This window comes from Bemisia tabaci, chromosome 3, assembly GCF_918797505.1.
Source record: "Bemisia tabaci chromosome 3, PGI_BMITA_v3".
In the NCBI taxonomy this organism is placed as follows: domain Eukaryota; kingdom Metazoa; phylum Arthropoda; class Insecta; order Hemiptera; family Aleyrodidae; genus Bemisia; species Bemisia tabaci.
Window position 1 is genome coordinate 18,380,489 of NC_092795.1, and position 27,588 is coordinate 18,408,076.

Genomic DNA, 27,588 nt, shown 5'->3' on the forward strand with positions numbered 1-27,588 from the left:
CCAGCGCGCTTAATTTTGCCTTGAGCAAAAAAGTGTATAGGAACTTTTTATGGGAAATTTAACGAACTTTTTTTTTAAAACAACCAAATTGTCGTTAGATCAATTTTGGACGAGTCACAGGCCATAACCCGCAAAAAACCAAATTTTCGCTCATTTTTCAAAGTTTGGAGCCCGCCAGCGCGCTTGATTTTGCCTTGAGCAAAAAAGTTTATAGGAACTTTTTTATAGGAAATTTAACGAGCTTTATTTCTGAAAATAACTAATTTTATCGTCAGATCAATTTTTGGCAAGTTACAGGCCATAATCCGGAAAAAAGTCCGATTTTAGGCCATTTTTGCCAAATTTGGCAACTTTCCGGTCCGAATTTAATGGCGCAAAGTTGAAATTCGGATTCAGCGTCAAAAATTACATAGGAATCGATGAAAACATTGCTACCCGGGATTTTTGCAGGCTATAGCCCTTTTCATGGCTTATTTGCCTGGACTACCGAGACATTCTTCTGAGCGGTTTTTTGGTGTTCAAGGAGTAGAGAGTAGGATCTATAGACTAAAGTGAATTGGTGCTCAAAATTTGAAACGGTATTTGAAATCATAATGTAAAATTTCTTCTGTTTTTGATCAATTCTGTCACTCAGCATCCAATCGATGGTTATCGTTGAAATCAGTCATTTTGGTGTGTCTGTTGATTACTAAATTAATAATTTCCATGTATCACTCCACGCAGTTTCCTTTTGTAAAGACTATACCAATTACGTCGAATTGTCCACCTTGTAAGAAGAAAATTACACGGTTCCGGAAAAAACACATATATTGTAACTTTTTTCTCATACTTAAAACCTGCCTAAACGTTGAGAGAGTAAAAATAAGAACCATCATGTTTATGAAATCAAAATTTTTATCGGTAATTTCTAAACTTGCATAGGATGAATAAGAATTTTTTAATCTCCTGGAGGAAAAACACTCTTTCTAGAGGAATTTTCAGGCTACTGCGCTGTGAGGTTGAACATTTTGGATTGTGTCCGTTTTTGACATTCTCGCATGTTCACTTTCTTATGAGCTCGAGCATGTAAGCATTCGAATAGACGGCAGGGCCCATCAGAAAATGGACTAGCTAGGTTTGAACGTGCATAGATTCAATTGAACTGCTGCTCGAGTCGCGTGCGCGAATCCATGTGATCTGATTTCCTAGGCGTGACCTTGACCCTTGAAACCGTAACACTGCATACAAGACTCGTTCTCTAATGACTTATTGTTAGTGTAGGTCGTGGGTTCCCATTCGCCGCTTTCCGCGACCACACTTTCAGCATGTGCAGATTTGAATTTTTTTCAGATTTAAGAACAGTCTTTTGAATCCCCTGAGAGAGGTCGCATACTGCATTTTTCATCTCTTTGGAGTCGTGCTCAGATACACCTGATTGACTGTAATCTCGTGATGCACCTCGACTAATTCAATAGACTTTGTTCTGAACGGATACCTTCCGTTTTGTTTTTAGCGATCCCTCGATGACATATTAACTTATTGTCGGTCTATCTGAAGTATCTGAACTCATGTTGCAGTTTTTACTCCCCCCCCCCTTCTGAGTCCCCCTGATTCACTTACACGATCAAAAACGTTTAAAATTTATCATTTAAACCGCTTTCCTGGGTAAATGTATTATTTTCCAGTTTTTTACACGGTTTTCCTAATGCATCATGCAAGATAATCGATACCGAGGTAATCAAAAGATACCTATAACTATACTGCCGTGGTTAGGAAGAACGCGTTCTGCCGAACGCAGAGTTGCCAATTTTCCTTCGATAAATATTTTAATTTTAAGGAACATTATGAATCTTTTTCCTTGAAATTTTCATAAGTTTTAGATCAAATTACGAACAATATATTATTGGCGAAATTGGTAGACAAAGATTCAAAAATTTTCCTGAAAATCAGTGATTTTCCAGTGGAAATTTGGCAACGCCTGAAGGCTCATACGACGTTTTTTCTTAGCACGGCAGTATAAGCCTCATCAAGGCCGAACCGCTTGAATGCGGGAAGTTTCATTCCTCCATTAGACTCAATGTTGATGGTACAAGTTCAACGCCTACTTTCACATTCAAAATATTTTCTCTTGGCTCAAAATTTATTGACAGAAGAAAATTTCTGGCTGCTTCGACGCAAAACCAATAATAACTCTTATTTTCTCCAAAAATGTGACCTGGTTACTTATAATTTAATTCTGTCCATATCTTAGTTTCAGAAATGATGCGTGGCGGAAACCCCCTGCCCTGAAAACAGTAAAAAATCTGGAGATAAATCTTCCGAAGTTACATAAGGAAGGAAGGGATCCTGACCGACACTGATTGAGCAGGAAGAATGGTAGCCCTGATTATCGTGAACAATAGATTCAGTAACTGATCGGTGGTTTCAATGTCGTTTTGTCACGAAGAGTTCGTGCCGCTTTGAGCTTACGCTTGCTGCGATCATACTCAACGGATTTCAACGTTGAAATATCGTGAGGTGTCAGCGACTGTTTATTGTATTGTCATTTTGCGCTGAATCTTTGACTCGTTACCGCTCTAATCAGATACCTGTTCGAGTAAACACGCGCTTCCTAGCGTTTTCCTCTGAGCCATCGCCGTGTTACGGAAAAACGCCCCACGGAATTATAGACGTCGCAAAATTTCTTCTAACAGGCTGAAAATAGCCTTGTGACTCTATTCGTATTCCATCCTTTAGATTCCCAAGGCTTTTTTGTTTCACGCAAAATTTCGAGTCGGGTCAAATTGACTCTTATTTTAATAAATTGATTTTTGAGAGTTTATAAAGTATGGTATTTCTATGTTTATAACTCTCGCAAGAATACCAATCCCTTGACGTGCGCTCTTTGGGGCGCATAAGAGACAATTATTTTTTTATTTTGTTTTTTTCTTTTGCAAAATGATTTTTTATTTTCACGTATCATAGTATACTGGAGACCCGCGGCCGCAAACCATTGCAAGAGAAACGACACGTAAAAATTAGCAGAACAACCATGTTCTAGTTACTTCAGAGATGAATGGATTTAAAAGCCGACGGGTGGACGCGAATGGAAGCGTATTTATCTCTGATTACAACGTTCTGCACCACTTTTTACGTCTAATTTTTTATTACCGTTTTTAAAAAGCTACACACACAGTTTTTCTGAAGAATTCTCAAGTTTTTTTTTTTTTTCAAAAAAAAGCTACACACAGCTTTTTAAAAGTTTCGAAATTTTGCGGAATGATTTAAAATAAAATCACAAAAAATTTCGACGCGATATTTTCGTTCGTTCAGTTTTCTTTTTACATACATACGAGTCGCTGTTATAGCGCTCTTTGACGCTTTGCGACACCTAATCGCCACAAAGCTCGGTCTTCCCACAGGTTATCAGGGAGTTGACACTCCCTCATCTCACTTAACACCCCCTGTCGCCAACCTCTCACTGGGCGTCCCCTACGCCTCCTCCCAGGAGGAACCCAATCAAGCATCTTTTTTGGCAGCCTCTCTTCCGTCATCCTATTGACATGACCATACCAAACAAGTTGTTTGGTCATGACGTCGAACACGATGTCATTTTCGACTTCCATTATCTGACGCACTCTGTCATTACGGACCCGATCTCTCCTAGAAATTCCTGCCGACCTTCTCCAGAAATCCATCTCCGTTGCTCTTAGCATATCCTGTGTCCGTTTCTTCAGCTGCCAAACTTCACATCCGTACGTTAATATACTTTTGACTACAGCGTTGTATATCCTCCTCTTGTTATCTTTGGAAATCCGCTGATCCCAGAGGATTCCATTTAACATCGCTATAGCCTTCCTTGCTAAGGTGTTCCTTTCCCTGATAGCTTGATCCGTCCTTCCATCCTGGGTCAACCGCACTCCCAAGTACTTGAAGTGCTCGCAGCATTTGATCTGCTGCCCATCCTCCAACTCAATGCTTTGCTGATCACCACCAAAAGTCATCTTCTCAGATTTGGATATGCTGACTTCCAAACCCCACTTCCGATATTCTTCTACTAACTTGCGCATCATGTACTTTTTACTAAACCAAAATTAATTTTAAGCTATTCAAGTTCCAAAATCGCTGCATCGTTTCAACATCGTCCGAGTTTCTGAATCGTTGCAATTAAGATACATATTTACCCTTTAATTGGGATAAAAACCGGACAGGGACCGTCAAAAGAAATTCGCGTGGACCTAGTTTAGCGGCGATTTCAGCGTCGCGCGAGCCAGGGAAGGGAGTGCGCAGTGCGGTCGAGTGTCGAGTCATCTTCACAGTAGTGTGTTGCGCTTTCAATCCAGCTAGCGGCAATGTGCCTATGCCCATGATCGAATAGTTATCGTTTCTCTCGCATTGCGTTTGGTGCAATGCGAGAAGTATTCACGCAGTCTTGTAGGCGCTGACGCCGACCGCACTATTTGACGCAACACATGAAGTATTCCGGTAGTCTTGCAGGCGCTGATATGAGTTAGAGGCCGACTGCACCGTGTTCGGCGCAATTATTTGAACTCGCGTTAGGACCATCATGGCATCGAACAATGGGGCTTTAAAGGCCCTTGTTGTGTTTCGACGCCGAATGAGACGCCGTAACTCCAACGTTGCCTTGTTTCTCCGGATAAAATATTTTTTCTTAGAAAATTTAGGAAAGTTTTCTATGTTCGCTTTTTTAGATTGAATGGAACAAACTAGTTACGAATTTAAGCACTCTGATACGATACATGATTCTTCAACAGAATCTCACGCAGAACACGATTCGCGCAACGGAAACTACTGAAATCAACTTTTAGCTATGATATTAACGTTTTTACTGTCCTGTCCATCGGTTACGGGAACTGAATTGCCCGGTCACAATAAGAAAAACAAAACCCTGAGCGAGTCGAATGGCACACTACAACGACTTTAGCAAACTACTCAATCGAGCATTGTTTCTTCCCCACGCCGTGTTGCTCAAAGTGTGTACAGCTTGAGTTTAGCATCAAGATTTATGTTGCCATATTTCCATATTACTGAGACTGTCATAGTGACGTTTGGCGTGCACTTTAACCAAAGTAAATTATCCTTTCTTCCATGAGTGGAAAGGTTGAATTTATTCGTAAAAAATGTTATTACCACGGATTTCGATCCCTTAAGCTCGACGTCAAGCGATCGATATCCTCGTTGAGTCGTTGCCTTTTGGTGTCCACACCGCGAGCCTGCAATCCTGGGATCGGAGGATTGCGGAAATTTTCTTGCTCATTGTTTACTCATCTTATTCAGTTTTTTTTTTTTTTTTTTTTTTTTTTTTTTTTTTTTTTTTTTTTTTTTTTTTCAATGAGAAAGAAGCTAACTTTATTGCTTGAAATATACTCAGAATATTCTGCCGAAGGCGAAGAAAAATTAAGATAGTGTGTGGCAGGGAGTCTGCTTCTGCAACGTCGCAATAGGAGATCCGTGGCTTATTCGCACTTTGGTCATCGATTTGTTTATATCTCGTTCAAAAGTTGATCTCTGAACTTCCTGTTGTGTGAATATGGTGTATTTACATCCAATTTTGGGGTACGTTTCCGCCGAAAATCCATCACCCACGGCAATTTCCATGACAATATCCGCCTTGGGCGATCGAATGTACCAAGCTGGCAAGTACCGTAGCTGACCAAAAAATAGCACCCGAAAAAAACGAAAAACCACGCATCTTCCCACGGGAAGAATGGGATAATCGATCTTTCCAAAAGCGCAAGGGGCGCGGGGCCCGCTGCTGGCCAATCCCTACATTTTTGTTGAAATTTGAATTGAAATTCATTTGAAAAAAGTTTGAGCTTGCCTTCGTTCTTTGTTAAAAAATGTTCAAATAACTGGCATTTTTAGTTTCAGACCATAAGTATTTTCATTCGGAACTATTTACTTTTAATCGTCATAATTCTTCACGGGTCCCTCCCTCTTATGAACCCTTATGGGGCCCCTAAAAGGGCATTTGCCCCTTGTTGCATGTGCCAGCGTAATTTGTGGATGACAATCCATTTTTCCGTAATTTATTCGCTCTACAAGAAATATGAAACACTTTACTAAGAAAATATTTAAGAAATACTTTAAACGAAGGAAAACTGCGTTACTTTTCGGTGGGATATGCACCAAGGAGTTAGCGAGTGCTATAATTTCGAAAAGCTTATGCAACTTTTTGAGAGGGACTGAAATCTTTGGTTTTGAATTCAGTGTGACGTCCTGTACTTGATCGGAGCGGTCTGAGAAAATTGGCAGCATAAGTTACACTTTGTAGCATTGTTTGTACCTATAATTTCATAAAAATTATAGAATATCAAACGAGACTTTGAAGTGTGTGCTTTTGAGTAGGTGTTTTTAGCGAGGTGTCAGCATATTTCATTTATCAACACAGGAGCATAAATAAAATGGAGGAGTCAAAGTTGCTGAGTTGATAAAGTTTTCATTGATCATTTTATCTTCGCATTGAGCTGCATTCGAGCAAAACGATTTTTCTTTCGATTATCAGCCGACAAAGCAATTTTTTTAAAATGCTGCTTCAGAAGGTGCCGGCAAATCATGTCGCCACTTAATCACTCAAAGAGCCGTTACTTTTTTGATTTTTTAATAATATTTCTGAAATGTGGAGTGAAGTACTCAGCGTACAAATGGACTTGAAACTGTAGGACAGAGTTTATCGTGCACCCTACTTTGTTTACTTACTTCAGGTTCCTGAGCTCATGTTGGCTGCAAATAATAGCAATAAAGTAAGTATTCGTTCGATTGAAGGAAGAGATCGAACTGAGGTTAAGTGGTAGCGCTGAAAAATAGAGGTTAAGCGGGAACTTTCGGACGGCCTGCTGTCTAGAAAATGAAAAATAAAACTAGAAAAAAGTGCATAGATTGCCCGCATCGGGTAGCGATTTGTTTAAATCACGCCACGCCATGCATATACATGTTATTAAAATGATAGCATTCCGTGAGCAAAATTTCGTTCGATGTTTTTAAGTTAAGGGAATTTTTTGCAAATTCCTTCCTTATCTCTTTTTATAGCAGTTGAAATTTGTTTTGAAAAAATTGGAATTGTACTGAGGAAAAAATATTAAGTGGCAGTTCCCTTTCATTGAAAATCATGACGATTTCTTTCTTGTCCCGTTGAGGTGATAAGGGGATGTTTCGCATGGTGAAATAGGGTCTGAGATTACTTACATGGAGTCACATACATTCCTTTCCCTCCAGAACTTAATAATGCTTGTGTTTCTCATTTTTGAAGTTAAAAATTCATATCCTGAAAAATTGAGTGGTCAGTAAACAAAATAACCCCATCTCGTCTTGGAATGGACTAAAAAAAGACATGCAAGCCAACGTGAATTGTTCCTGTCGCAGTGGATGAACATCTAACCGCGCGCTAAATCACAACTCACGTTTGGACGCAACTAAACTTCCTTGAGAGATGGCCTTGTTGCATGGCCAAAAATTGAAGGAGCACCCGCTTTCTTCCCGTAGTCTGCAGTTGAAAATCATTGATGTCGGAGACCTTATCGTTGCGACAACTTGTAACTACCCACTCCGGAGACCGATTTTCATATTGTATGTGCAAAATTAAATCATCTTATTTTATCTTATTTTCCCTTATTTATTTTATTTCATCTTTGTTGTTTCTTTTATCTTATCCTTTTTCACGTATGTTATTTAATCTTTTTCGTTTGTTTAATTTTAATTTATCCCCTCTCGTTTCTTTCATTTTTCTTGAACTGTTCTTGCTGATTTTATTTTATGTTGTTATGTTTCTTTTATTTCATTTAAGTAAATGTTTTCATTTCATTAATTTTTTTATCGAATTAATTTTTTTTTAAAAAAAAAAAAGAAATTGTTAAATTCGTGCAGATAAATACTTGTTTGGTCCCAGGTTCATTTGGGAATCATTTTAAAACACTTCGAGGAGGGTGGGAGGGGGGTGGTGATGCGCGTGCTTGAATTTAAAAGTGCCGCGCTTTTTCACGGGGATAAAGAGGAACGAGTAGCAAAGGTCGACATCGGCAATGGTCGATTCGTGGCGAACGGTCAGAGGTCGATTCGCGAACGATCATACGTCGATGCCCGAACGCACCGAACCAATCGAACCTAGTTCACCATTGTGCATTTTATTTTACTTTTCATTTTATCGTTTGTTGCAAATGGAGCATTATTAGTATAGGCTGCTTATCTTTGCCGTGGACGACACTAAAGACCTCTAAGTTTAAGTAGCTCTCTTAGCAGAACGAGAGCCATAATGGATCAGGAAATTCCATCAATGGTTGTAAATTAAACTAAATTTATGCTTTGTTTCTGACCCTTAAAGTAGATACCTAAGTAAACAGGTCTCGATTTTTAATTTGACCTCGACTGATGAGCAATAAAAGCCTAGCGTATTAATGTCTTCCTTTTCTTCATCAGAGAAAGGCTATGTCCAATAATAGACTTAATTGAAAATGAACTTTGGAGAAACGTTCTCCTCTTAATTTTGCACCATGATTTGAAGAGAAAGGTCTTCAGGATTTTTCCATTCTGATACTTGGAGGGAATTTAAGTTTTTTTAATATCTTTTCTAATAAGACCCAGCTGGGGCGCTAAGTGGCTTTTTTTATTTATTTTTATCTTTTAATGTGATTAGACATACACATCAATGGTGAACCTAGAAAAATTTCCATTGTGCAAGGAATATGGATTGATAGCATCTCAGAATCGGTGCATTACATGCAATTTTTCTTCATGTACTGATCCGTTATGCTTCAAAATAGTAAAAAATTTAAGAACATCTGAAATGATGCAACTGCAGATAGGATTGTGGTTAAGTGATGTCACCTTCATTATGCATCCCCTTAAAATGGAAGGATTTATAAAATGAACTTCAAATTTCTTCAATGAAAGTGAAAAACTCTTATGAAGTTGCGTGTAAAAATCAATGTCTCATTTCTGTGTTTTCAGAAACAAGTCGCGGTGAAAATGCCTAATTTTTTTTTTAATTTCATGGAAAATAAACTTGATTTTTCTCGTCTTTGAAAGTATCATGTCCTACCGCGATGTGCAAAAAGAATGCTCGATAGGTACCTATGTCATAACTTTTTCCATGTTTGAATTAAAATGTTCCGATTAGGACTAGTGTGAGAAGTTCCAGTTGTACTTCTTTGAGGCTGGGCCTCAGCCGGCTCTTTCACTTTTGCAGTCAAGTATACTTAGTGTTTCATCCTCTTATCTTTTTGTGTTCGTGTTTTCAGCACCCTGTCTCTCTTTAGTAGGGAGCCGAGGCACCCTTCTATGACTCAGTCTTGTCACGTTACAGTATGAGGAACTGCGCAAAAGCAGATTGAAGCAAAGGAAACTGTGTCGGTAGTAAATTCTAGGTATCCTACATGAATGTATTTATTTCCAAGTAACTCCTGTGGGTAACAAAACGTTGGCTTCCACATCAAGAATAAAGTTGTCAAAGTAGAGGCTTGAAAGCAACTTACAATGAGGTAGATGTAAAGACCTGTGATATTAAAGCGTATTAAAGGTGATAAGGAACTTTACCATCGAAGAAATCTTCAGTCATGGCGACTATGACCATGGAGCAGAGACGTTTCCCTCGCTGTATAAGAAAATCTGCCATTAAAGTTTTTCAAGAACAAGAAAAGCTACAGTTTCATCTGCATTTTTCATCAACTTGGTTCTCAAGAAACCTTCAATGATCAGACGCAATGATATGCTCCTTTGGCGTGGTAGCGAGTGGAGATAATCTATGAACTGCTGAAAGACTACTTTTTCCTCAAAAAGTGGATTTTTCCACCTACCTACGCGAAAGTCGTAGAGTGTCCACTCAATTAGGGCTCAGACTGAAAAAGAAATTAATTAATTAATTTAAACTGACTCAAAAACACTTCCGGATTGAACAGCTTCGATTAACTTCCCACCGTTCCGACAATGAACAGCAGTGGCTAGGCAAGAAATTACTACTAAACAGACACACTGCCAAAAAAATAATTTATCCGACGACATGCGAAAATTTATTCAGTGAAAAATATTAGACGTTCTTGACTATTAAATAGGTAGATGTACTATTACTATTACTTATGTCCTCAAAAGGGGTTAGTTTAATGAGAAACAATAACAAACTCGTCCGAACTCGCCCCGGCGAATGTTCATGACATTCGCGGCAGTTCGCGGAACCATTCGACCCGTTCGCTTCGAGTCGACGTCTGCCCTTTTTTCGAATTCGACTTCTGCCGATGTCGACGATTGAACTCCGCCCGATAAAGAGGATGCCCGACAGATGGCGCTGCTATATTTTCCCTGCATGTTTGTGGTTTGTCTTTGACTGAAAAGTGAGGTTAGTGAATGGTTATTCAATCAATGTGTAATTGCTCGAAAGCATGTTGAACTTGAATTGATCCATGGTATAAGAAATAAATTGAAGCCGGAAGTGAAATTTTATGGTGCAAGTACAGAGGAATTCGTGTTAGTGTTTTAAGTTATCATTAGGTCTGTTAAATTTCAAGAATGACTGTCTCCAAGTCCAGTGTGCTAAAGTTGTATAAGGCCCTTATACGAGAGGGCTCCAAGTTTCCATCCTATAATTACAGGTATTTTTTATCAATTATTTGAAGAATTTAAGGCATAAGAATGCCAGGCTATCATGTAAGAATCTAGCTAAATCATGATGTAAGATCTAGGATAAAGTGGATCGCAACGGTTTGGTAAAGCTGAATGTCATGGCATATCTTGGGCTGGCATTCAGATCAGCTCTTCAAAGAAAGCTTGGTTCTCCCCAAAATCATTGCAAGCAAATCTCTCTAAGTTGGACTTCACATTTCACAAGTGTGTGTGTAACAGATCTTGCTTGCCATTCAGGTGAGAGAGAAGTTGGTGATGAAGGAGCAAATTATTCTCATTGCCTAACTAAGACTGTTATCACCCGAGCAATATCAATCGAACAGTTGGCTAGTGTGCGAATACACACACGTTACAGTTGTTGGTGAGCCACTGTGGACTGTCAATTTAGCCTGTGAATGTAATTGATCATCGGCGTAAGTCTGCAATCACATAACTCGGTTTGCGACGTCGCAGACTTCCTGTCATGCTTTATTTTTTAAACGGAAAACTACTCAACAGTAGTTCTTTACAACTGCCCTGATTTTCCTTCCCTGTGAGAAGATAATTCTGAAAAAACTTCAAGGAATGATGTCAATTTGTTCTCTTTTAAAAAAATAACAGAGGCGGAGATTTTCAGACACTGCAAACGAGATAAGTGATTGTAGACTTACGCCGTAGTGATTCGACCTACTTTCAGACTGCTCATGTAATCGCAGCTGAAGTCTGCGGTAGAGAACCGTCATTTTCCCATGATGTTGACAAATCGCTTACGTTTTTCCCAAGGCTGGAGAGTGCTCTTTAATAGTTACACTTAAATTTTATTCACTACAGGTATGGTGTTTATGGAGGAATCTGAGGAATCAAATATGATTTGAAATCAACATCAGAGCAACCAGCCATTTTCTTGTCGACAGCAGACACATTGACTACTTGATCTCTCTAAATTCTCTATCTTAGACAAAAATCAAAGATGGCAAGGAGGGGTTGTAATTGAGTAGAAATGCTATTGCCTATGAAGTTAAACGAATCAAGTGTCAAGATATGAATCGGCTGAGAATGGGATGGTTATGCCTGATTGCATAGCTAGGGAACCTTCTTCTCTGCCAAATTGATAACAAGAATACTTTTCCACCTATTGACTGGGTTTTAAGCCTTTATTATGTCCAACATCTGTGCAAAAGAGGTTCTACTAGTATCCATCTTTTTGTGAAGTTTTCAGAATATTTTTGGCAAATCTTTTCAATCCCTTCTGAAAACTAAAGCATTGCATGACCTAATTTCTCCTGGACTGTAAGATCATTAAGTTTTTTGTTCTGTTTCGCAATTTTTTTTAACGAAAAAGAGTGAACTTTGTCCCATAGTCCCATATCAGCTCTTATTTTCAATACCTTTTTTTGTCACTAAAAGCATTAATTTATTAGATATATTGTGTTTTATGGTCTACTGAAACTTTCTATGTCTCCTTCACTCTTTTAATACTGCCTTCAATGTTCCAGGATGTATACACTACGAAGAGTAAGAGATGCGTTTCATGAAAACAAGACCACAACTGATCCCTCTAAAATAGAAGAACTTTACAAGGAAGGATTATCAAATTTAGAAATTATTAAAAGACAGGTAAGGAAAAAACCAAGGTATTCCTGCATATATTTCTGTGAATGGATAAGACCTAGTACATAAAGAAATTTTGCATATTTAGTTCAAATTTTGTAATTATTTAGGGAGTCAGTGTCCTAGAGGCAATGTACAATAATTTATGGTTCGATTTTTTGGGTCAAAATAAGACCTGTTTGGGATTTAAAGTTTTCTATGAAAATGCTGTTTACCTTTTTCCCCAAAAATCAAACATGCTTTTTATGCCTAAATTTTCAACGATACTTAGTAAGATTGATGAAAAGTAAAGCTTCTTTAACCCCTATGATTTAGATACCTCAGAGGTGTACTCTTGTAGATTTGTTTTCTTTGCTTTGCAAAGAATTTAGCGATGTTTTTACAGCAGCCCCAACCATAGCAATATCTTAATTGAATGCATAATGCTCCTGTGAAAAATGCACTATCTTAAGATTGTTGCACCACAATATTTTCCTCAGTTGATTGGATGCCAATTCTCAGAAACAAGTAGTCAGATGTCTAGATAAAGTCATAAAAAAATGCGTCCTATTGGAAACATCTATGACTACAACTGTGAACTATTTTACAACTAATCAAATGAATTAATATGCAATCAATTTTTCTTAATAATCAAAAACTTGTGCCATTAAAACAGTCGAGTAATGCTTTCATGCTGATGCTTAGACTTCAGAGGTCTGTATTATTGTTTGTCTGGGCTCTCTAATTACTCTCCTTTGAAGACAAATTCACCTATATGTAATATTCTATCTTTCATTTCAGGTTGTAGTCAATCAATTATTTAGACCTGAAAAACTCATCATTGAAGCAGAAAAATGATGTTGTACCGCGCATGGGTGCGAGTACCTGCTGTTTAAATTGCCCAGTCCTTTGAAGATACCGTTCTTGGCTACCATTGCTACCAAAGAAAACTGGAATTTTCATGCAAGACGACTGCTAGCAATGCCTAGTATCTTCAAATTAGTTCAAGATTTCTTTATTTCAATTTAGTAGTAAGTACTGCATCTTTATCTATACATGAAGAACCGAAGCATCATTGGGTGTTTCTCCATGTACCTTCAAGTATTTTCTTCTTTTTTCTTTTTTCTCTTTCATTAGAGGCCCTTAATTCAATATTCATTCACGACACCTGCATTATCGCTATTTCTTGTCGCAATTTTCTCTTGTATCCCTGTGAAAATTGTTTAAGAGAAAAATCTGAAACTTTCATATGGTTGAAGACATAATATCATCATCCTAAGTCCGCTGTCTCTAAAAGTACCGCATATTGAGGGGTGATTCCCATCCGAAAATGGTTCAAGTCAAAGTCGCTTTGGAATTCGAAGTTTTTCTTCCTGAACAGAGGTCTCTAGGTGTTAAAGTGTTTGTAGCATCTGAATATTGTATCAGCATCAAACAATATCCATAAACCAATCCTATTAGCAGCAACCTGAACATGTTCATAACCATGGACATAGAATAAACATCAGCAAAGATTTAAGTTCTCAAAACAAGTGGCAAATTCTCCTTCGGATGAAAAGGAATGAGGAGCCTGTCTTGAAGATGCCAAGCTGGAGTGTAGGGAACACACGCAAGAGTGGAAATTAAGTCTGAGCACCCATTCTAGGAGCAAGCATACTTGATGGCCCTTGCATAGTTAGATCAATCCTCTGGCACATGACACTGCATCAAAGAAAATTGCTCCCAGACTCTTCTTATTCCTGTGGATGGATTTGAACAACAATGGAAGGAAATCTTACTGGTATTGGATATCTTATTTTCATCTGCAATGGTAATTCTTGTGTCTTAGCTATTTAAATGTTTACTGGTTCTGTAATCCTCTCTTGTAGTAGAAAAGTATTTTTCACTAGGCTTTTTGTTCCACTGGAACTTGAATGCTAATATTTGTAAATAATGAATAGCCTTTCTTACCCCATACTGTACTCTAAAACCTCTTGAAAACATTCTGTTCTGTAATCTCTGAAAATTCAGCACAGTAGAATTTCTGGTGATATGCATGAAAGTTCTAAGTTTATTTGCGTTCTAACTTTTTTTCAACTTTATCCTTTACCACGCTGATAGTTTAATTGTTGCAGCAAAAGTCAGCCTAATGATAAGCAAAATTGTAATCATTTTGGAAATCACTTTACTTTACCATTTTAGATTTATGGCTAAATCTTGTCCTTGTAATACATATTTAGCACCTGTCTGTTCCTGTACCTGTGAAGGATTTGATGCTAAGATCTTTTTCATTGTCAAAAGGTGGAATCATTGTTCAAACTTTAAGTTCCTTATTCTGTTCATAGTATGTGTGATATTTATTCATTAATACATTTTTGGTGTATATTTTCATTTTACAATACCATTACTCATATTACACCTGCGTAGGCACCAAAGAAGCTTTAATATCTATGAAAAAGTTGAGACAATTTTTCTCCTTTGTTTTTATTTATTTTATTTTTTTTTTGCCCTGTGAGTTTTCCCAACCAACTACGTAATAGTGATATTGAGGAATTTTAACTGAAGAGAGGACTAGAGAATCATCTCATTTTGAATGGTATTAATGTATGCTCATCCACTTTGCCCATGCTCAAAAAGGGGAAATTTGGATGAAATTGTTCAAATTTAAAGAACATCAAGTCTCAATGTGACTATTGACTGGGTCTACTGACCTGATAAATGTAAGACAAAGTGGTTTGTCAACGATGACCTGTTTTGATGACAGGACTGAAGGCCAACATTCATAATTTTTGGTCAAAAACTTCCCAGGCCATTTCGACTTATGAACTGTATTTACACCCTTACATTGCACTGTGTACACTATTTAGAATGAAGATAATTGAAATAAACTTTTATTTTCAATTTTTCTTCAATTAATGGCACATTTTTATAGGAATAATGTGGATTTAGACATCTATGCACCTTTTTTAGTAAAAATTTGATAGGCTGTAAAATTTCACTATCAATACACAACAAAGCAGCTTTTTTGCACATACGTACCACATAACAATCTGTCCTTTTGGTCATTTTAATACACCTAGGTATTATATAATTCCTCTAAACATCTGCTGTTCAAATTTTCTGGACATCTTATTTGAGTTTTTAAAAAGCTTGTATCGTTAAAGTAATGATCTGAAAGTAACTAAGACAGAATACCATTGTATCTCAAATGTATACCATCCCCATAGTATACTTCATCAATTATTTTAACGCTTAAAATCCCATACTCCTTGTTTAAGTGGAACACCATGTTGCCAGTATTATCATGCCTTACTATTGCTTTTGACATATTGCTGGGTAGCACCTTAATATTGTAATATGAAATTAATTTAAAACATGGTTGGGACTGCTTTAAACAAGTGAAGTAGATAGGTGAGCTATCCCGCTAATCGAACACCAGTTTTTGTTTTTATACATCACTACTTTCTTAGAAAAAACAAAAATACAGTAAAAGTTTTGATAGGGACGCCCATATTCTTCAGTACTGGAAAACTTAAGGAAATCTCAAGTAAATCAAATAAAATAGCAAACAAGAAATCTGGTCACATTTTGAAATTAGAAACGAACAAAATCTAGTGTTCTTAAGATCTTCATGACTGACAGTAACCATCATCAAATACAAATTGATGAATTTAACAATGTACTTACACTACAGAGAAAACAGAGGCAGAGAAATATTTAATTTTTGGATCAATAAATCTCAGACCCCAGTCTTTAAGATTTTCAAGACAATGACCCACTGTTCAAAAATTGTGTTACAAAATCTACAAAAGAATTGCTAATTATTTCATTAAAAAGGCTGGTTAACTGCAGGTTCACAATAACATCTATCTTGAGCTCTGAGGAAAAACAAAGTGGATTATGAACAATTTTCCTCCTTTTAAAATTTTGGTTTTAGTAATACTGTTTTGTTGAATTTTGTTAAGATACTCTAAATTTCAAACATGGAACATTGAAATGTCATCAATTCTTACTTTCAGACATAGCTGCAGTGTAGACTGATCTCTCCCTTAGATGAAATATCTTTTAAGAATGTGTTCTTCTAGTTTGTATACTTTGCTGTCACCAGAGTTACATGTTTGTTTGTTAAGTGTTAACAGATTTTGTTTTATTTCTATGAAATAAAATTTATTTTAGATTATCTTTCAGCATTCATTTAATTTCATGCTATATGATTTGTAGGTTTGTAATATTAAATTGAATCAAAACTTTTAATACCTATTTTTCCAGCCTTGAGTTTTTTTAGGTTGATAATACTTTTCAGAGTTTAATGCAACCATGAAAGTGGTATTAATACTTGATTTAGGGTTATCCTCATCCCAAAACAAGTATTTGCACCACTTTCATGATTGCGTCAACTCTTGAAAAGTATTATCAACATAAAAAAACTGAAAACTAAAAAAATGGAAATTTGCGGTTTTCGCACGACACGATTCAATTGATGAATGCCTAACCCTTGTCACTTACCATGAGTTCATTCTTTTTAGTTAATTCTGAGTTTATACGATGTTAAATTAATTGGAATTGCCATGTTCTGGTCTGATAACTTTTTTCTTGTGTGAATAGAGGCTGACATTGGCAAATCATTTTCACATTCAATCTTGTCCTGATAGAACGCTCGAGGAAAGTCTTGATAAGTGTTAAAGTTGAAAAAAAAAAAAAAAAAAAAAACAGACTCGAATCAACAGCTTAAAAGTCAAGACTGATCGAAGTTCATGAAAGGAAATTTTCCAGCATTGTCTCTTCTTGATCAAAAATAATGAAAGGAGTAGCACCTTAGAGAGTCAAGTTCAGGCAAAAACCATAATTGCTCATGGTAAATCTACTCAAAAAATAAAAGATTCTTTATCAAATCGACATTCTTTTAAGGACTTTAAAATGATAGAAGACTGTCTCTGAGCACTGATACAAGAAGAAAGTATGTAGTCTCTACATATCCGATACTTTATTATAATGAACCCCCTAACAGTAGCTCACATGTCAAATAGTACGGCTGTAACGTTTTCGTACCGCACAAAACGCCTTCACTCCGCGTCCAATAGATACTTTTCTTCGTGCAAGAGCTATTGCATCCGCACATTTTGAAGGAAATTTATCGAGGCGCAAGTGTCGCTAACGCACAAAACGCCTTCACTCCGTGTTCCAGAGGTATTTTTTTGCGTGCATGAGTTGTTGCATCCGCTTATATTGAAGGAACTTTATCAAGGCATAAGTGTCACTTCGCTGATTTCCCACATTGGCTGAATTTTTCGTTTGCTTGTTAGTTGGTCTGAGGTGTACTAATTAGTTTCAAAAATACACTATCGCAGTCCATCAATATAAATGAACTTTTACCCGCAGTTTGGCACATCACATAATTATTTGACTAAAGGGTCAAAAAGATAAAATAAAAAATAAAAAAAAATAAGACACGCGCCTATAAGTATTAAAATTTCTCCAACACTGATGGTTTGATCAAGATCATGGCATCATCATTCACCAATTTCCAAATCTCAGTGTATACGAATGAACCTATGTTTTCACTCCAAAATGTGGATACAAATCTTCTTAGAGTGAGAGACCCTTTCATCAAGTGGGATTCCTAAAAAGGCGGAAGTGCTATCTTTCGGTCAAGAATGGCCGAAAGAAACTTCAATTCGTTGGTTGAATGGTTTTTGAATGACCATTCAAAACCTCTAAATTTGATCGCTTTTTATTTTAACGAACTTTTTTCTCGTCACATTTTAATTTTAGTCAAAAGCGAGTTTTCAAGCGAAATGAATTCACCGAAACTCAAGGAAAATTTGGTGTTTTATTTTTGAACATGTTTTTTACGTATTTTTTAATTTAGATTTTTGCATAAAAAACTTATGTGAATGAAGAGGTGAATCGTCTTGTGTTGCAGGAGTGACCCTTATCATGGCTTAAAGCGTCAAATTTGTCTTCACTTAAACTTCCCAAGGAGCATTTTTCAAGGAAAAAATCGTGATGTTTTGAAATTAAGTTGCGATTTTTTTACGATTTTTTGGCGATGAAGTCGCTAGAATCACCAACATCTGAGCGATTATCCTCGATCTTGTCGCAATTTTATTCTATAAAATCGAAAGTTTATCTCAATTAGGTATCTTGACTTTTTGCTCGATAATATTGCAATTAATCGCCGTCGGTAAAATCGCGATTTTATCGCAATAAATCGCCGTCGGTAAAATCGCAATTTTCTTGCAAATTTATGCCATGAAATCGAAATTTATCGCAATTTTTTATCCGAGAATATTGCGATCAATCGACATCGATAAAATCGCAATACACTCTCCAATCAAATTACAACTTATCGCGATCACTATTACTTGGGTTGAAAGTAATCCCAAACAGAATCAATGGCTGCATGATATTTGTCAAGAAATTTACAATGGAATAGACGTCTGAAAGTCTCAGAACTTTCTGGGACTTGATGATGACTTCACCAAAAACCGTATTCTAGACTGCATTTTTGGTGGATGAAATTGATGAGGCCAAAGAAAGCCACTCAAAGCACAAACGAGAAATGGAAGTGGAAAGAAAAACATCAGAAACTCAAGAATACGTTTGTATGCAAAATAACCACTCCCTCCCCCTTTTTCCCAAGACTCACTCTACCCTTCAAGACGCGCGTCTCTCATTTTAAGAGTTTATTCTTAATTAAACATGCAACTAACTTTTTGTCAAATTTTCTGTTCTCTAGAAGGAGCTTTGAAGACGGAAGAAGTTGGAGAGTGGAAGCAACCTGGCGGCGGCGGTGGCAGAAAGGAGAGAGCGAGGAAGCGGGGAGGGGGAGGAGACGATGACACAAAAGAAGGGACCGAGTTGAAACAAGGAAATCATGTTCCAGGTCTGGAAAGTTTGCCATTTTCTTTGTATTTGATGAAATATTTAATTAATTCAGTTGTAACTTACCTAAAACATTTATCCTCCAGTCCTTTTCATCTCCGGCCCTTACTTATTCAAACCTTAATTTCCAGAAATATAAAAAAGGGGGAAAAAGCGTCAAAGCAAAGCTGGCATTAACTTCATCTTCTGTAAATGTGATTACTTACCTTATTAAAAATGAAGTTCAACTTCATTCGTAACTTTTGTCCTCGGGTCGATTCAATTTTACGGCTACTCGTGCGCGACGTTGGATATAATTTTTCTTTTCCTGCTAGGGGCACTTCTGCAATGGTCAGTCGCCTAAGGGAAAGACTGACCCTGCCCTGAACCAATTTTCAATTTCTTCCGGTTTTATTCTTATGAGTCGGATAAAAAATTTATCAACCGGTGTTTCGCGGTTCATTTTAAATTCCTCTTTTAGTAATTGAGGGATACCACAAAAAGTACCATTTGGTCGTGAAAAACTCTCTCCAGTCAGGGCCGGATTAAGGGGGTGGCCACATGGGCCGCGGCCCATGGCGGCAAATCTAGGAGGCGGCAAATTTTATAAATGTAGGTATAAAAAAATCGGATTTAGAAAAAAAAATTACAAACGAGAAAAGGCTACAAAATCTCTCATTTCCTGAGAGTATAGTAATTTATAATTTTGTCGTCTTTCAGTGATACAAGAGACAGCACCTTTAATTAGTCGAGTTAAGAGAGAAACCAAACACACAATTTAGCCTGGACCGGGACTTAGGGAGAAATGATGACGAGGACTTGAGATGAAAAGGAGAAGCCCTCGGCGCGGCAATCGGCATGTAATACATATTAGCGCCTACAAGACTGCACGAATACCTCACGCATTCCATCAAACACAGTGCGGTTATTGTGGTCAGCGTGAAACGGATAGCGCCTACAAGAATGCATGAATACTTCACGCATTGCGCCAAACACAGTGCGGTCAGCGTGAAACGCATGGCGCCTACAAGACTGCGTGAATACTTCACGCATTGCGTCAAACACGGTGCGGTCGGCGCGGCGGCGGGAGTTAAAATCATTAAACCAAATTTTGTGTTTGTTCTCTCATAATTTTTTCGTTCATTTCTTATGAATGGAAGGCCTTTTCCATTAGAGATAGGTTTACGAAACTTGATTTTCGCGCAAAGTTCCGTGACCTTTTGCTAGTAGTGTTGACAGGGCTTTCTCAAAAAATGTGTTCAACACGAGTAAACGCGTCTTATGCACCCCTCCCCCGCTGGTACGTTCACTTGATGTTTTTATTGATGTTTCAAAATAGATGAGAAGGGGGCGGCAAAATACAGGCGGCCCATGGGCGGCAAGTAAAAAAATCCGGCCCTGTCTCCAATGCTTCATTTCCTTCATCACAAAATCGCATTTCAATGGCTGGACCTCACAGGCTTACCATTAGTATCTCAATATGCCTTCATACTCTATTGTGTTTGCACAGAGGAGTCTTTCTACAATCGACTATTCTACGATCGTGCATCGTTTTTTATAAATATCGCTTGTTGTCTGCTTCGCGAGAAGGCCTGCGAAAATAACTTTCAAGACTCAAAGAGACCAGTGCAGGATTAGATCCTTTTTGCATGACTTGCTCGAGAACATCAACTTCTTCCTGGAAAATGTAATAAAATAATTTGAATAACAAGAATGCACACATAAGAAACCTTTTTCAAAGAGAAAAACTTAAATTATATAGAGAAATTTATTTGTTTTTCCTTGACTACCCGATATTAGTGCTCCGATCAAGAAAAATTCAAACCTTAAAACCAGACAACTTTTTAAATTGATTTTTTTTTAGTTCGGTCCTCTCCCCTTCTTGCAGTGAGAAATTGTCAAGGCTCAAGGTAGCAGAAATCGATTTAATCCGAAGCACAGGACAATAAGGGCATGCAATCATTGTCGTATTGGTTGCATACCCATTTCTTTGAAGGACATTTACCTTTTATCAAAGACTGATGGCTCTTGGCCGTAGAATATTGAAACAGATCTATCTTATCAAAGTGATCTTTTTTTCTGATTGGCGTTTGACGGATGAAACCTCAACGTGATTTGATCTTCTGACCAGAAATTAAAGTTTTTGGTTAAAGTGCCGGGAATGGTAATTTCTATCATTTTGCCCGGTGACTTCTCAAAGTGCGAGTGGATATTCTTTACATGCATATACTTTCGTGTGTGATTCTTTAAAATAATTTCTCGGGCATTGAAGTGTCGTGATCGGGTATTGCGGGGAACGTGTCTAGTGAGTGCTCAGAGTATGTTTTCAAACTTCAAATCATTCGTGTGTATTCTCTTGCGACAATTATTTCCTAAAAAATGCCCAAATTTCTGCCCTGAATTTTGAAGAACATTCCTAAGTACGTGGAGCAATTTTTCACTTCGATCCTTCATATTTAGTACAGTTTCAATCATGTACCAACGGACCATACTCTTGTCCACCATATCATGTTTCGGAAGGCTCAATAGGTCACCGAGTGAGCAAAGTTCTTTTTTCCGCTGGCGGAGCTGAATGTTTCATCTGATATTGTTAAACGCAGCCCGAAGCTACGAGGTGTGGAAAATAGTTTGAGGTAATAACTATAATTAGATAATTATACTGTTTACGTTGTAAAATAACAATAATAGCGTCCGGCCGGCCTCACTCTCTACCGCTCGATATACCTTTCACGGTTTCGTACCATGAAATATGAACGAATAACGTTAAAACCACCCACTCAAATTTGAGTACCAGCGTTGCCCGATCAGGCAGAAATAACAAACATTTTATCGCAAAATGCGGGGTTTTTCGTTGTAATTCGACAACTCAGCTAGAACCACCTCAGTGTAAATGTTCCGAGCATATCTCACTGTCCAGATTTTATCGCTGGTAACCGCGAGTTTTGGACACTCTCCTACGCCCCTCCTGTATCGGACGAGGAACATCTATCTTAGCGTTTTATTTATTATTTTTCTTTTTACTCGTAAAGGGTGTGCACTTACCGACGAGGGGGAGGGGAGGGTGCCTTTTCGGGGCCAAATCTGCTGACTTATCAAACGATGTGCAAGCTCCGTGTTTTGAGGAGTGTTTATTTAATTTTTTAATAACAGCCTTGTCGGCTCTTGGGTGTTTCTTGCCGCGGCGATGCTATGGGAGGTTAGCCTCGAGTCTCACCATGGGTAATGCCCACAAGTATGAAGCATGCGCACATAGGGGCTGCGTGTCTCGAGAGGAAAGTAAATGACATCCACTATTGCCACATTTCGCAGGTTATTTTAATTGCACACAACAGGACGGTTGTAGCGATTCGTTTGAGAATTTCAGGAAATTTTCTCAGCGACCTGAGGCTAATAAGCTGATATTTTCGAACATCGCTGTACAACCGTTCGCTTTAGGACGGATACTTTGTCCTCTGAAATTTTGCAACATGGTCTCCTTTCGAGAAATGCAGCCCACGGGATCAGGGCTGAATCTCGACGTTGGAGTTTGATGGCACTGATTTTGGAACACTCGTGCTAGTATGAGTTAATACATACTATGTTAAGATATTTGGACTACATTTTGCAAATCGGAACTATAATTTCTGGCTCATCTTTAAAAACACTCATGTGCATAGGGAAACTACGGTACGTACGTTGTTTCTGAACTGAGCCAGAAATTATAGTTCCGAATTGCAAACTGTAGTCCATTTAAGGTCCGTGCAGCTGCTATCAGTGCGCGGCAGACTGCAGGCGCATATCCTATGTGTCAAAATAAGAGATTTTTCCCGCATAACATTTCTCCAAAACCGTCCCCAGGAGGAGGTATGCCCCTCTCCCCTCTCGCTTTCACTCAACAAACAGCGAAAATCGTCTTTTTCTGCATTTTGGCGAAGATTAAGGACCCAAAATCATGAAAAATTGCGATTTCGTAAAACTTCCACGCTGGATTCCTCCAGCGTCTTAAAAAATTCTAAGTCTCAAATTCATGAAGAATTTCAATTAGTCTTGGATCTTTCAGGGTAAAAAACGTTGTACCCCCCTAAACTTCTATTTAATTGAAATTTCGATGTTTTTGCGACCAGGAATGGATTTAACCCTAAAATCGATAGAGGTCGGCCATTTTACACGAGTTTTGGGTCCTAACCATCGCCAAAATTTAGAAGAAAATTTTAATATTTCAACAACTTTGAGAGCCACAGCTCCGGTAGCTAGACACATGACCCAATTTTTTTCACCCGATATCCAGTTTGGTCAACTAATTTAATCAAAATCATACTTTGGCTGTGTTGCTCAGGTAGCCTTTAAGCACCACTATTAATAAGACAAACGGAACCGACACAACATGGAAATAGAGTAAGAGAAATGACTCGCTTTGATGACGGCGCAGAGATACAACTATTCGTGCTTGATGGATGTCCGTGTCGTATCTGCAGAATTGAAGGCGCGAGGCGTGAACTCGCAATGCTCCGCTCTATACCGTCAATGAGACATCACTCGTTTCGGGAGAAAAGGTAAAAAACAAGACACGAGAACATCTCTCCCATTTCCAGCTGTTTTGCTAACGTAGCCCTTGAAGCACTACTACAAGTAAGACAGACGGAACCAACACAACATGGGAACAGAGCAGAGGAAAGGTTGCGCGTTGATGACGGCGCAAGGATACAACTATTCGTGCTTGATGGATGTCCGTGTTGCATCTGCAAAATTGAAGGCGCTATGACACGAGGCGTGAGCTCGCGATGCTCCGCTCAATGCTGCCAATGATGTCGCTCTGATTCGGGAGAAAAGTTATAGAAACAGGCCCAAAAAGTCTCTCCTATCTTCGGTTATGATATTTGATTTTGTATTTTTTTCAATTTGACGTCTTATTCTTTTTTAAGATGTATTTGTAAACCTCCATCTCAGTTCAGATGTACCAGCCCCATAAAACCCGCGGAGTAAGTGTTTTTTTTAGCGATCCTTGGGTGACCCGGCTTGTATTGGGCATCTAAGGGTTACACTTCATTATTTGGCAAAATCTCAGCACCTATACCATTGCTTATAGCTGGATTAAGTTAACTAATGGTTCGTAATGCATTGCACATAAAAATAATAATAATAATAATAATAATAATAATATTAATTGGACTAACCTTATAAATAGATAGTGAAATATTTCGATCAAACAAAATGAGGTAAAATGTCTGGCCACCACAGTTCCGACTGGGAACATTTAGGAATAAACTACATTCATGGAGGAAAAAAGTCCTATTTGACTCATTGAACATATTCCTGCAGTCGGGTGGTTTAATCTAGAGACCTTGTATTTTGGAGGATATGCGAGCCTTGGTGCAACGAGAGGATGGTGTAGGTTCTAAGACCGGGAAAACCGGGGACTCATCAGTGAATGAAAATTTTTAGGGAAAATCGAAAAATCTGTTCCTGAAACCGGGAATCTCTTCTTCTACCACATACAGTTTATGTTAGTGCACCTGAGCCGCCATTACTTACTGACCACTTAAATGACATTTTTGAATTTTCATGTTATCGAAAGAATTAAGCAAAAAATATCCACTTCAGGAACGCTTTTGGAACTAACAATTTGAATGTTTGCCAAAGAATCCAATAAAAACGAAGAAACAAAAAACTATTTTAATATCTGGAACATTGGAGAATCGTGTAGTTTTCCCCAGGAAATCCTTTAGAGAATGAACTCCATCTAATCAGAGAAAAATCCGGAATTGAGCACGATCAAGATTTCTAGAGACCATGGACGAAAGGGCAGGGTTTCCATCGTCAGGGAATACCGGGAAAACCGGGAAATGTCAGGGAAAACCTGAAAATGTCAAGGAAAATTACGAAAATGTCAGGAAGAAACTGTCAAGTCACCTCTATTTGCTTTCTCGAACGGGTTTGCCGTTTCGAACAGCAAATTTTGCCTTCAACCATTTCGAACCATTTTTTTTTTTCAATAATGTGGCATTTGTTCAATTGTCAGGGAATTTCTCCAAAATGTTCCCGGGAAGTGTCAGGGAATTTAATTGTCTACTTTCTGTGGCAACTCTGAAGGGATGATGGGGGCAACGGCGCGGGATTTTTCTTGGGCGGGAGTCGGGGCCCCGGTGGAGACTGAGGCGGGGCGGTCGGCGTGGCGTGGCGTGGGGCATGAGCGGGCCCGGGCCGTAATTAGCGGTGTCTTACCGGCGGACCGGGGCCCTGGCCGGGGTCCGGCGGGGTCTCGCGGCCGTCGGCGGCGCCCCAACCCGGCCCCGGCCCGGCCCGCAGTTTAGGTTCGGGTCACGCCTGCAACCAGGCCATGGGTCCACGCTCCACGGGCCATGGGAAAGCCACGAATCCCCACTCGGGCGCATGTTCCCCAGCCCCTGTTGCCAAAACATTCGCAACACCCAGCGCTCTCATTCCATGTCCGTCAAAAGTTCCGGGAGTCAGAACTTTTTTGTTCCAATTTCTCTCAGTCAATGACCGTCAAAAGTTCCGTACTGGATAAAAAAACACATTGGATCTAGAGTCCAGACTCTTAAAAACATCGACAAGAAAAAATACTCTTGATTCAATCAGGTTTAAGCTTAAATCAAGAACCCAGCCTCTTAATTTGAGCGGATTTCCTTTTGATTCAAGCTGAAATCTGATTGAATCAAGAGTCCTTTTTTTGTCAATGTTTTCAAGAGCCTGGACTCTAGATCCAATGTGTTTCTTTTTTTTCAATGCGGGATTCCTTTTGGATGTTTTCAGAAGTTCCAAGAAAGTTCCAGAAAATGCAAAAGATCCGGAACATTTCGGGAATTTCAAAAGTTCCAGGGAAAATTCAGGAAAATCTCAAAAGTTCCGAAAGTCGGCACTAGTTCTGGAAAATGGGAGTACTGGCAGCACCCCGTCATATTCAAGGTTGCCACAGTCAGGGAATACCGGGACAACCGGGAAATGTCAGGGAATTTTAAACAGTCAGGGAAAACCTGGAAATGTCAGGGAAAATGACGAAAATGCCAGAGACACAGTGATAAGCACCTTTATTTGGTTTCTAGAATGGGTTAGACGTTTCAAACAACAAAGCCCGAAAACTATTTCTAATAATTTCTTTTTGACCACCTGGCATATCTTCAATATTGTCAGAGTGTCTACCAAAATGTGTTATGTGTTAGGGAAATGTCAGGGAATTCCATTGTTGAGATTTGGTAGGAACCCTGGAAATTTTCAGAAAATGGATCTCCTAACATCTACAACTCGAGGTCCATTCAAAAATTGGCAAATTTTGTAAAGTGCATGAAAAATTGAGAAGGAAATTTGCCGTGTTGTGAAAGAACTTTGGTTTAGTTACGTACCAGTACGTCCTGCATGTAGGATGTAAAGGTACTTATTCTAAGAGACAAAATGAATGTAGATTCTCGTGTTTCTTGTTCCAAGATGATATGTCCAAGAAAACTCGATAAACCTGAAATGGAAACCACAATTCTTTCGTAACACAGCAAATTTCCATCTCAATTCTTTAAATTAAAAAAATTTGTCAAGTTATGATTGGTCTGCGAGTTTAAGACATGCCTGGTAAGACACCCGTGAAAAAGAGTTAAGTGACAAAAAAATCTATGAGCGCTTGATTTTCATGCTTCATAGTTCCCTTTGCTGTTATCAATTTGTAAATAGTCCCTTTTAGCATAAATACGTCCATGACTCCACTTCGCGAGGTGGTTTTCTGGAAATCTGTGACATCGATGAGTATCAAATTTCACAGTATGACAGGTGAATCTAGGTTGATGATCGATGAGACGCGACCAAGCAAAACCTCACAAGAAGTTCCGAACCTCGAAATAAAATTCTCTCATCCCAAGCGCGTGAAGGCAGCATGGGAAACAAACCGCTCTTAATTTGTCTCTCCGTTGGTCATGATGCGTTTTACAGGATTAGACAGTATAAAACGCTGGCAGGTTGGTCCGAGACCGCGATGAGAGGTCCCCTCCCGGTTTGGCAAACAGGATTCCCGGGAGGACCCGTATTAGCGACACACTTGTCAGCCCGTTTCGGAGCTTCAGCATAGTGACACTACCCCCGATGATAGCCAATGTTTACTCGCTCTGCGTCACTGAGTGGCCAAACAGACCGTTTCACACACAATGCAATTCATTTGGGCTCAATTTACTAGAACGTAAATATGCCGGTGCGGTTAGGGGGTCTGAACAACGCAGTTGACACCAACTAAACGTATACGATTGCCATAAAGCCATACCGTGCCAATTTGGCCGTCTCGCCGTACCGCTAGATTTTCCTCAGAGAGATTGTTTGAATGTAGAACGTTAATTGGATTGCATTTTGCAGAAAGGAACCAAGAGCGTTCCAACCAGTGGCGTGTCGTGAATTGCGATGTATCGATTGTTATGCCAATTAAACCTATAGTAAAAAATCGATAATTAAGGTGTTCGCTGCGAACACCCTGTTTATCGATCCTTTTCCATAGGTTTAAATCGCATAACAATCGATACATCGCAATTCACGCCACGCCACTGGTTCCAACGTTGCTGGGATTGTGCAACTGATATTCTTTGCAGTAAAATTACTGAAATAACGAGAGAAATTAAA

The 27,588-nt window shown here is 38.6% G+C and overlaps 1 protein-coding gene across 1 annotated transcript; it reads left to right on the forward strand.

Moving 5' to 3' along the window:
- The first annotated feature begins 10,308 nt into the window (after positions 1-10,308).
- LOC109044353 (LYR motif-containing protein bcn92) lies at positions 10,309-16,315 on the forward strand. Its single transcript, XM_019062057.2, has 3 exons — positions 10,309-10,556; positions 12,063-12,183; positions 12,958-16,315. Exons 1-3 carry the CDS (start codon positions 10,474-10,476, stop codon positions 13,012-13,014), a joined length of 261 nt encoding a protein of 86 aa, XP_018917602.2. The 5' UTR covers positions 10,309-10,473; the 3' UTR covers positions 13,015-16,315.
- The last annotated feature ends 11,273 nt before the right edge of the window (positions 16,316-27,588 follow it).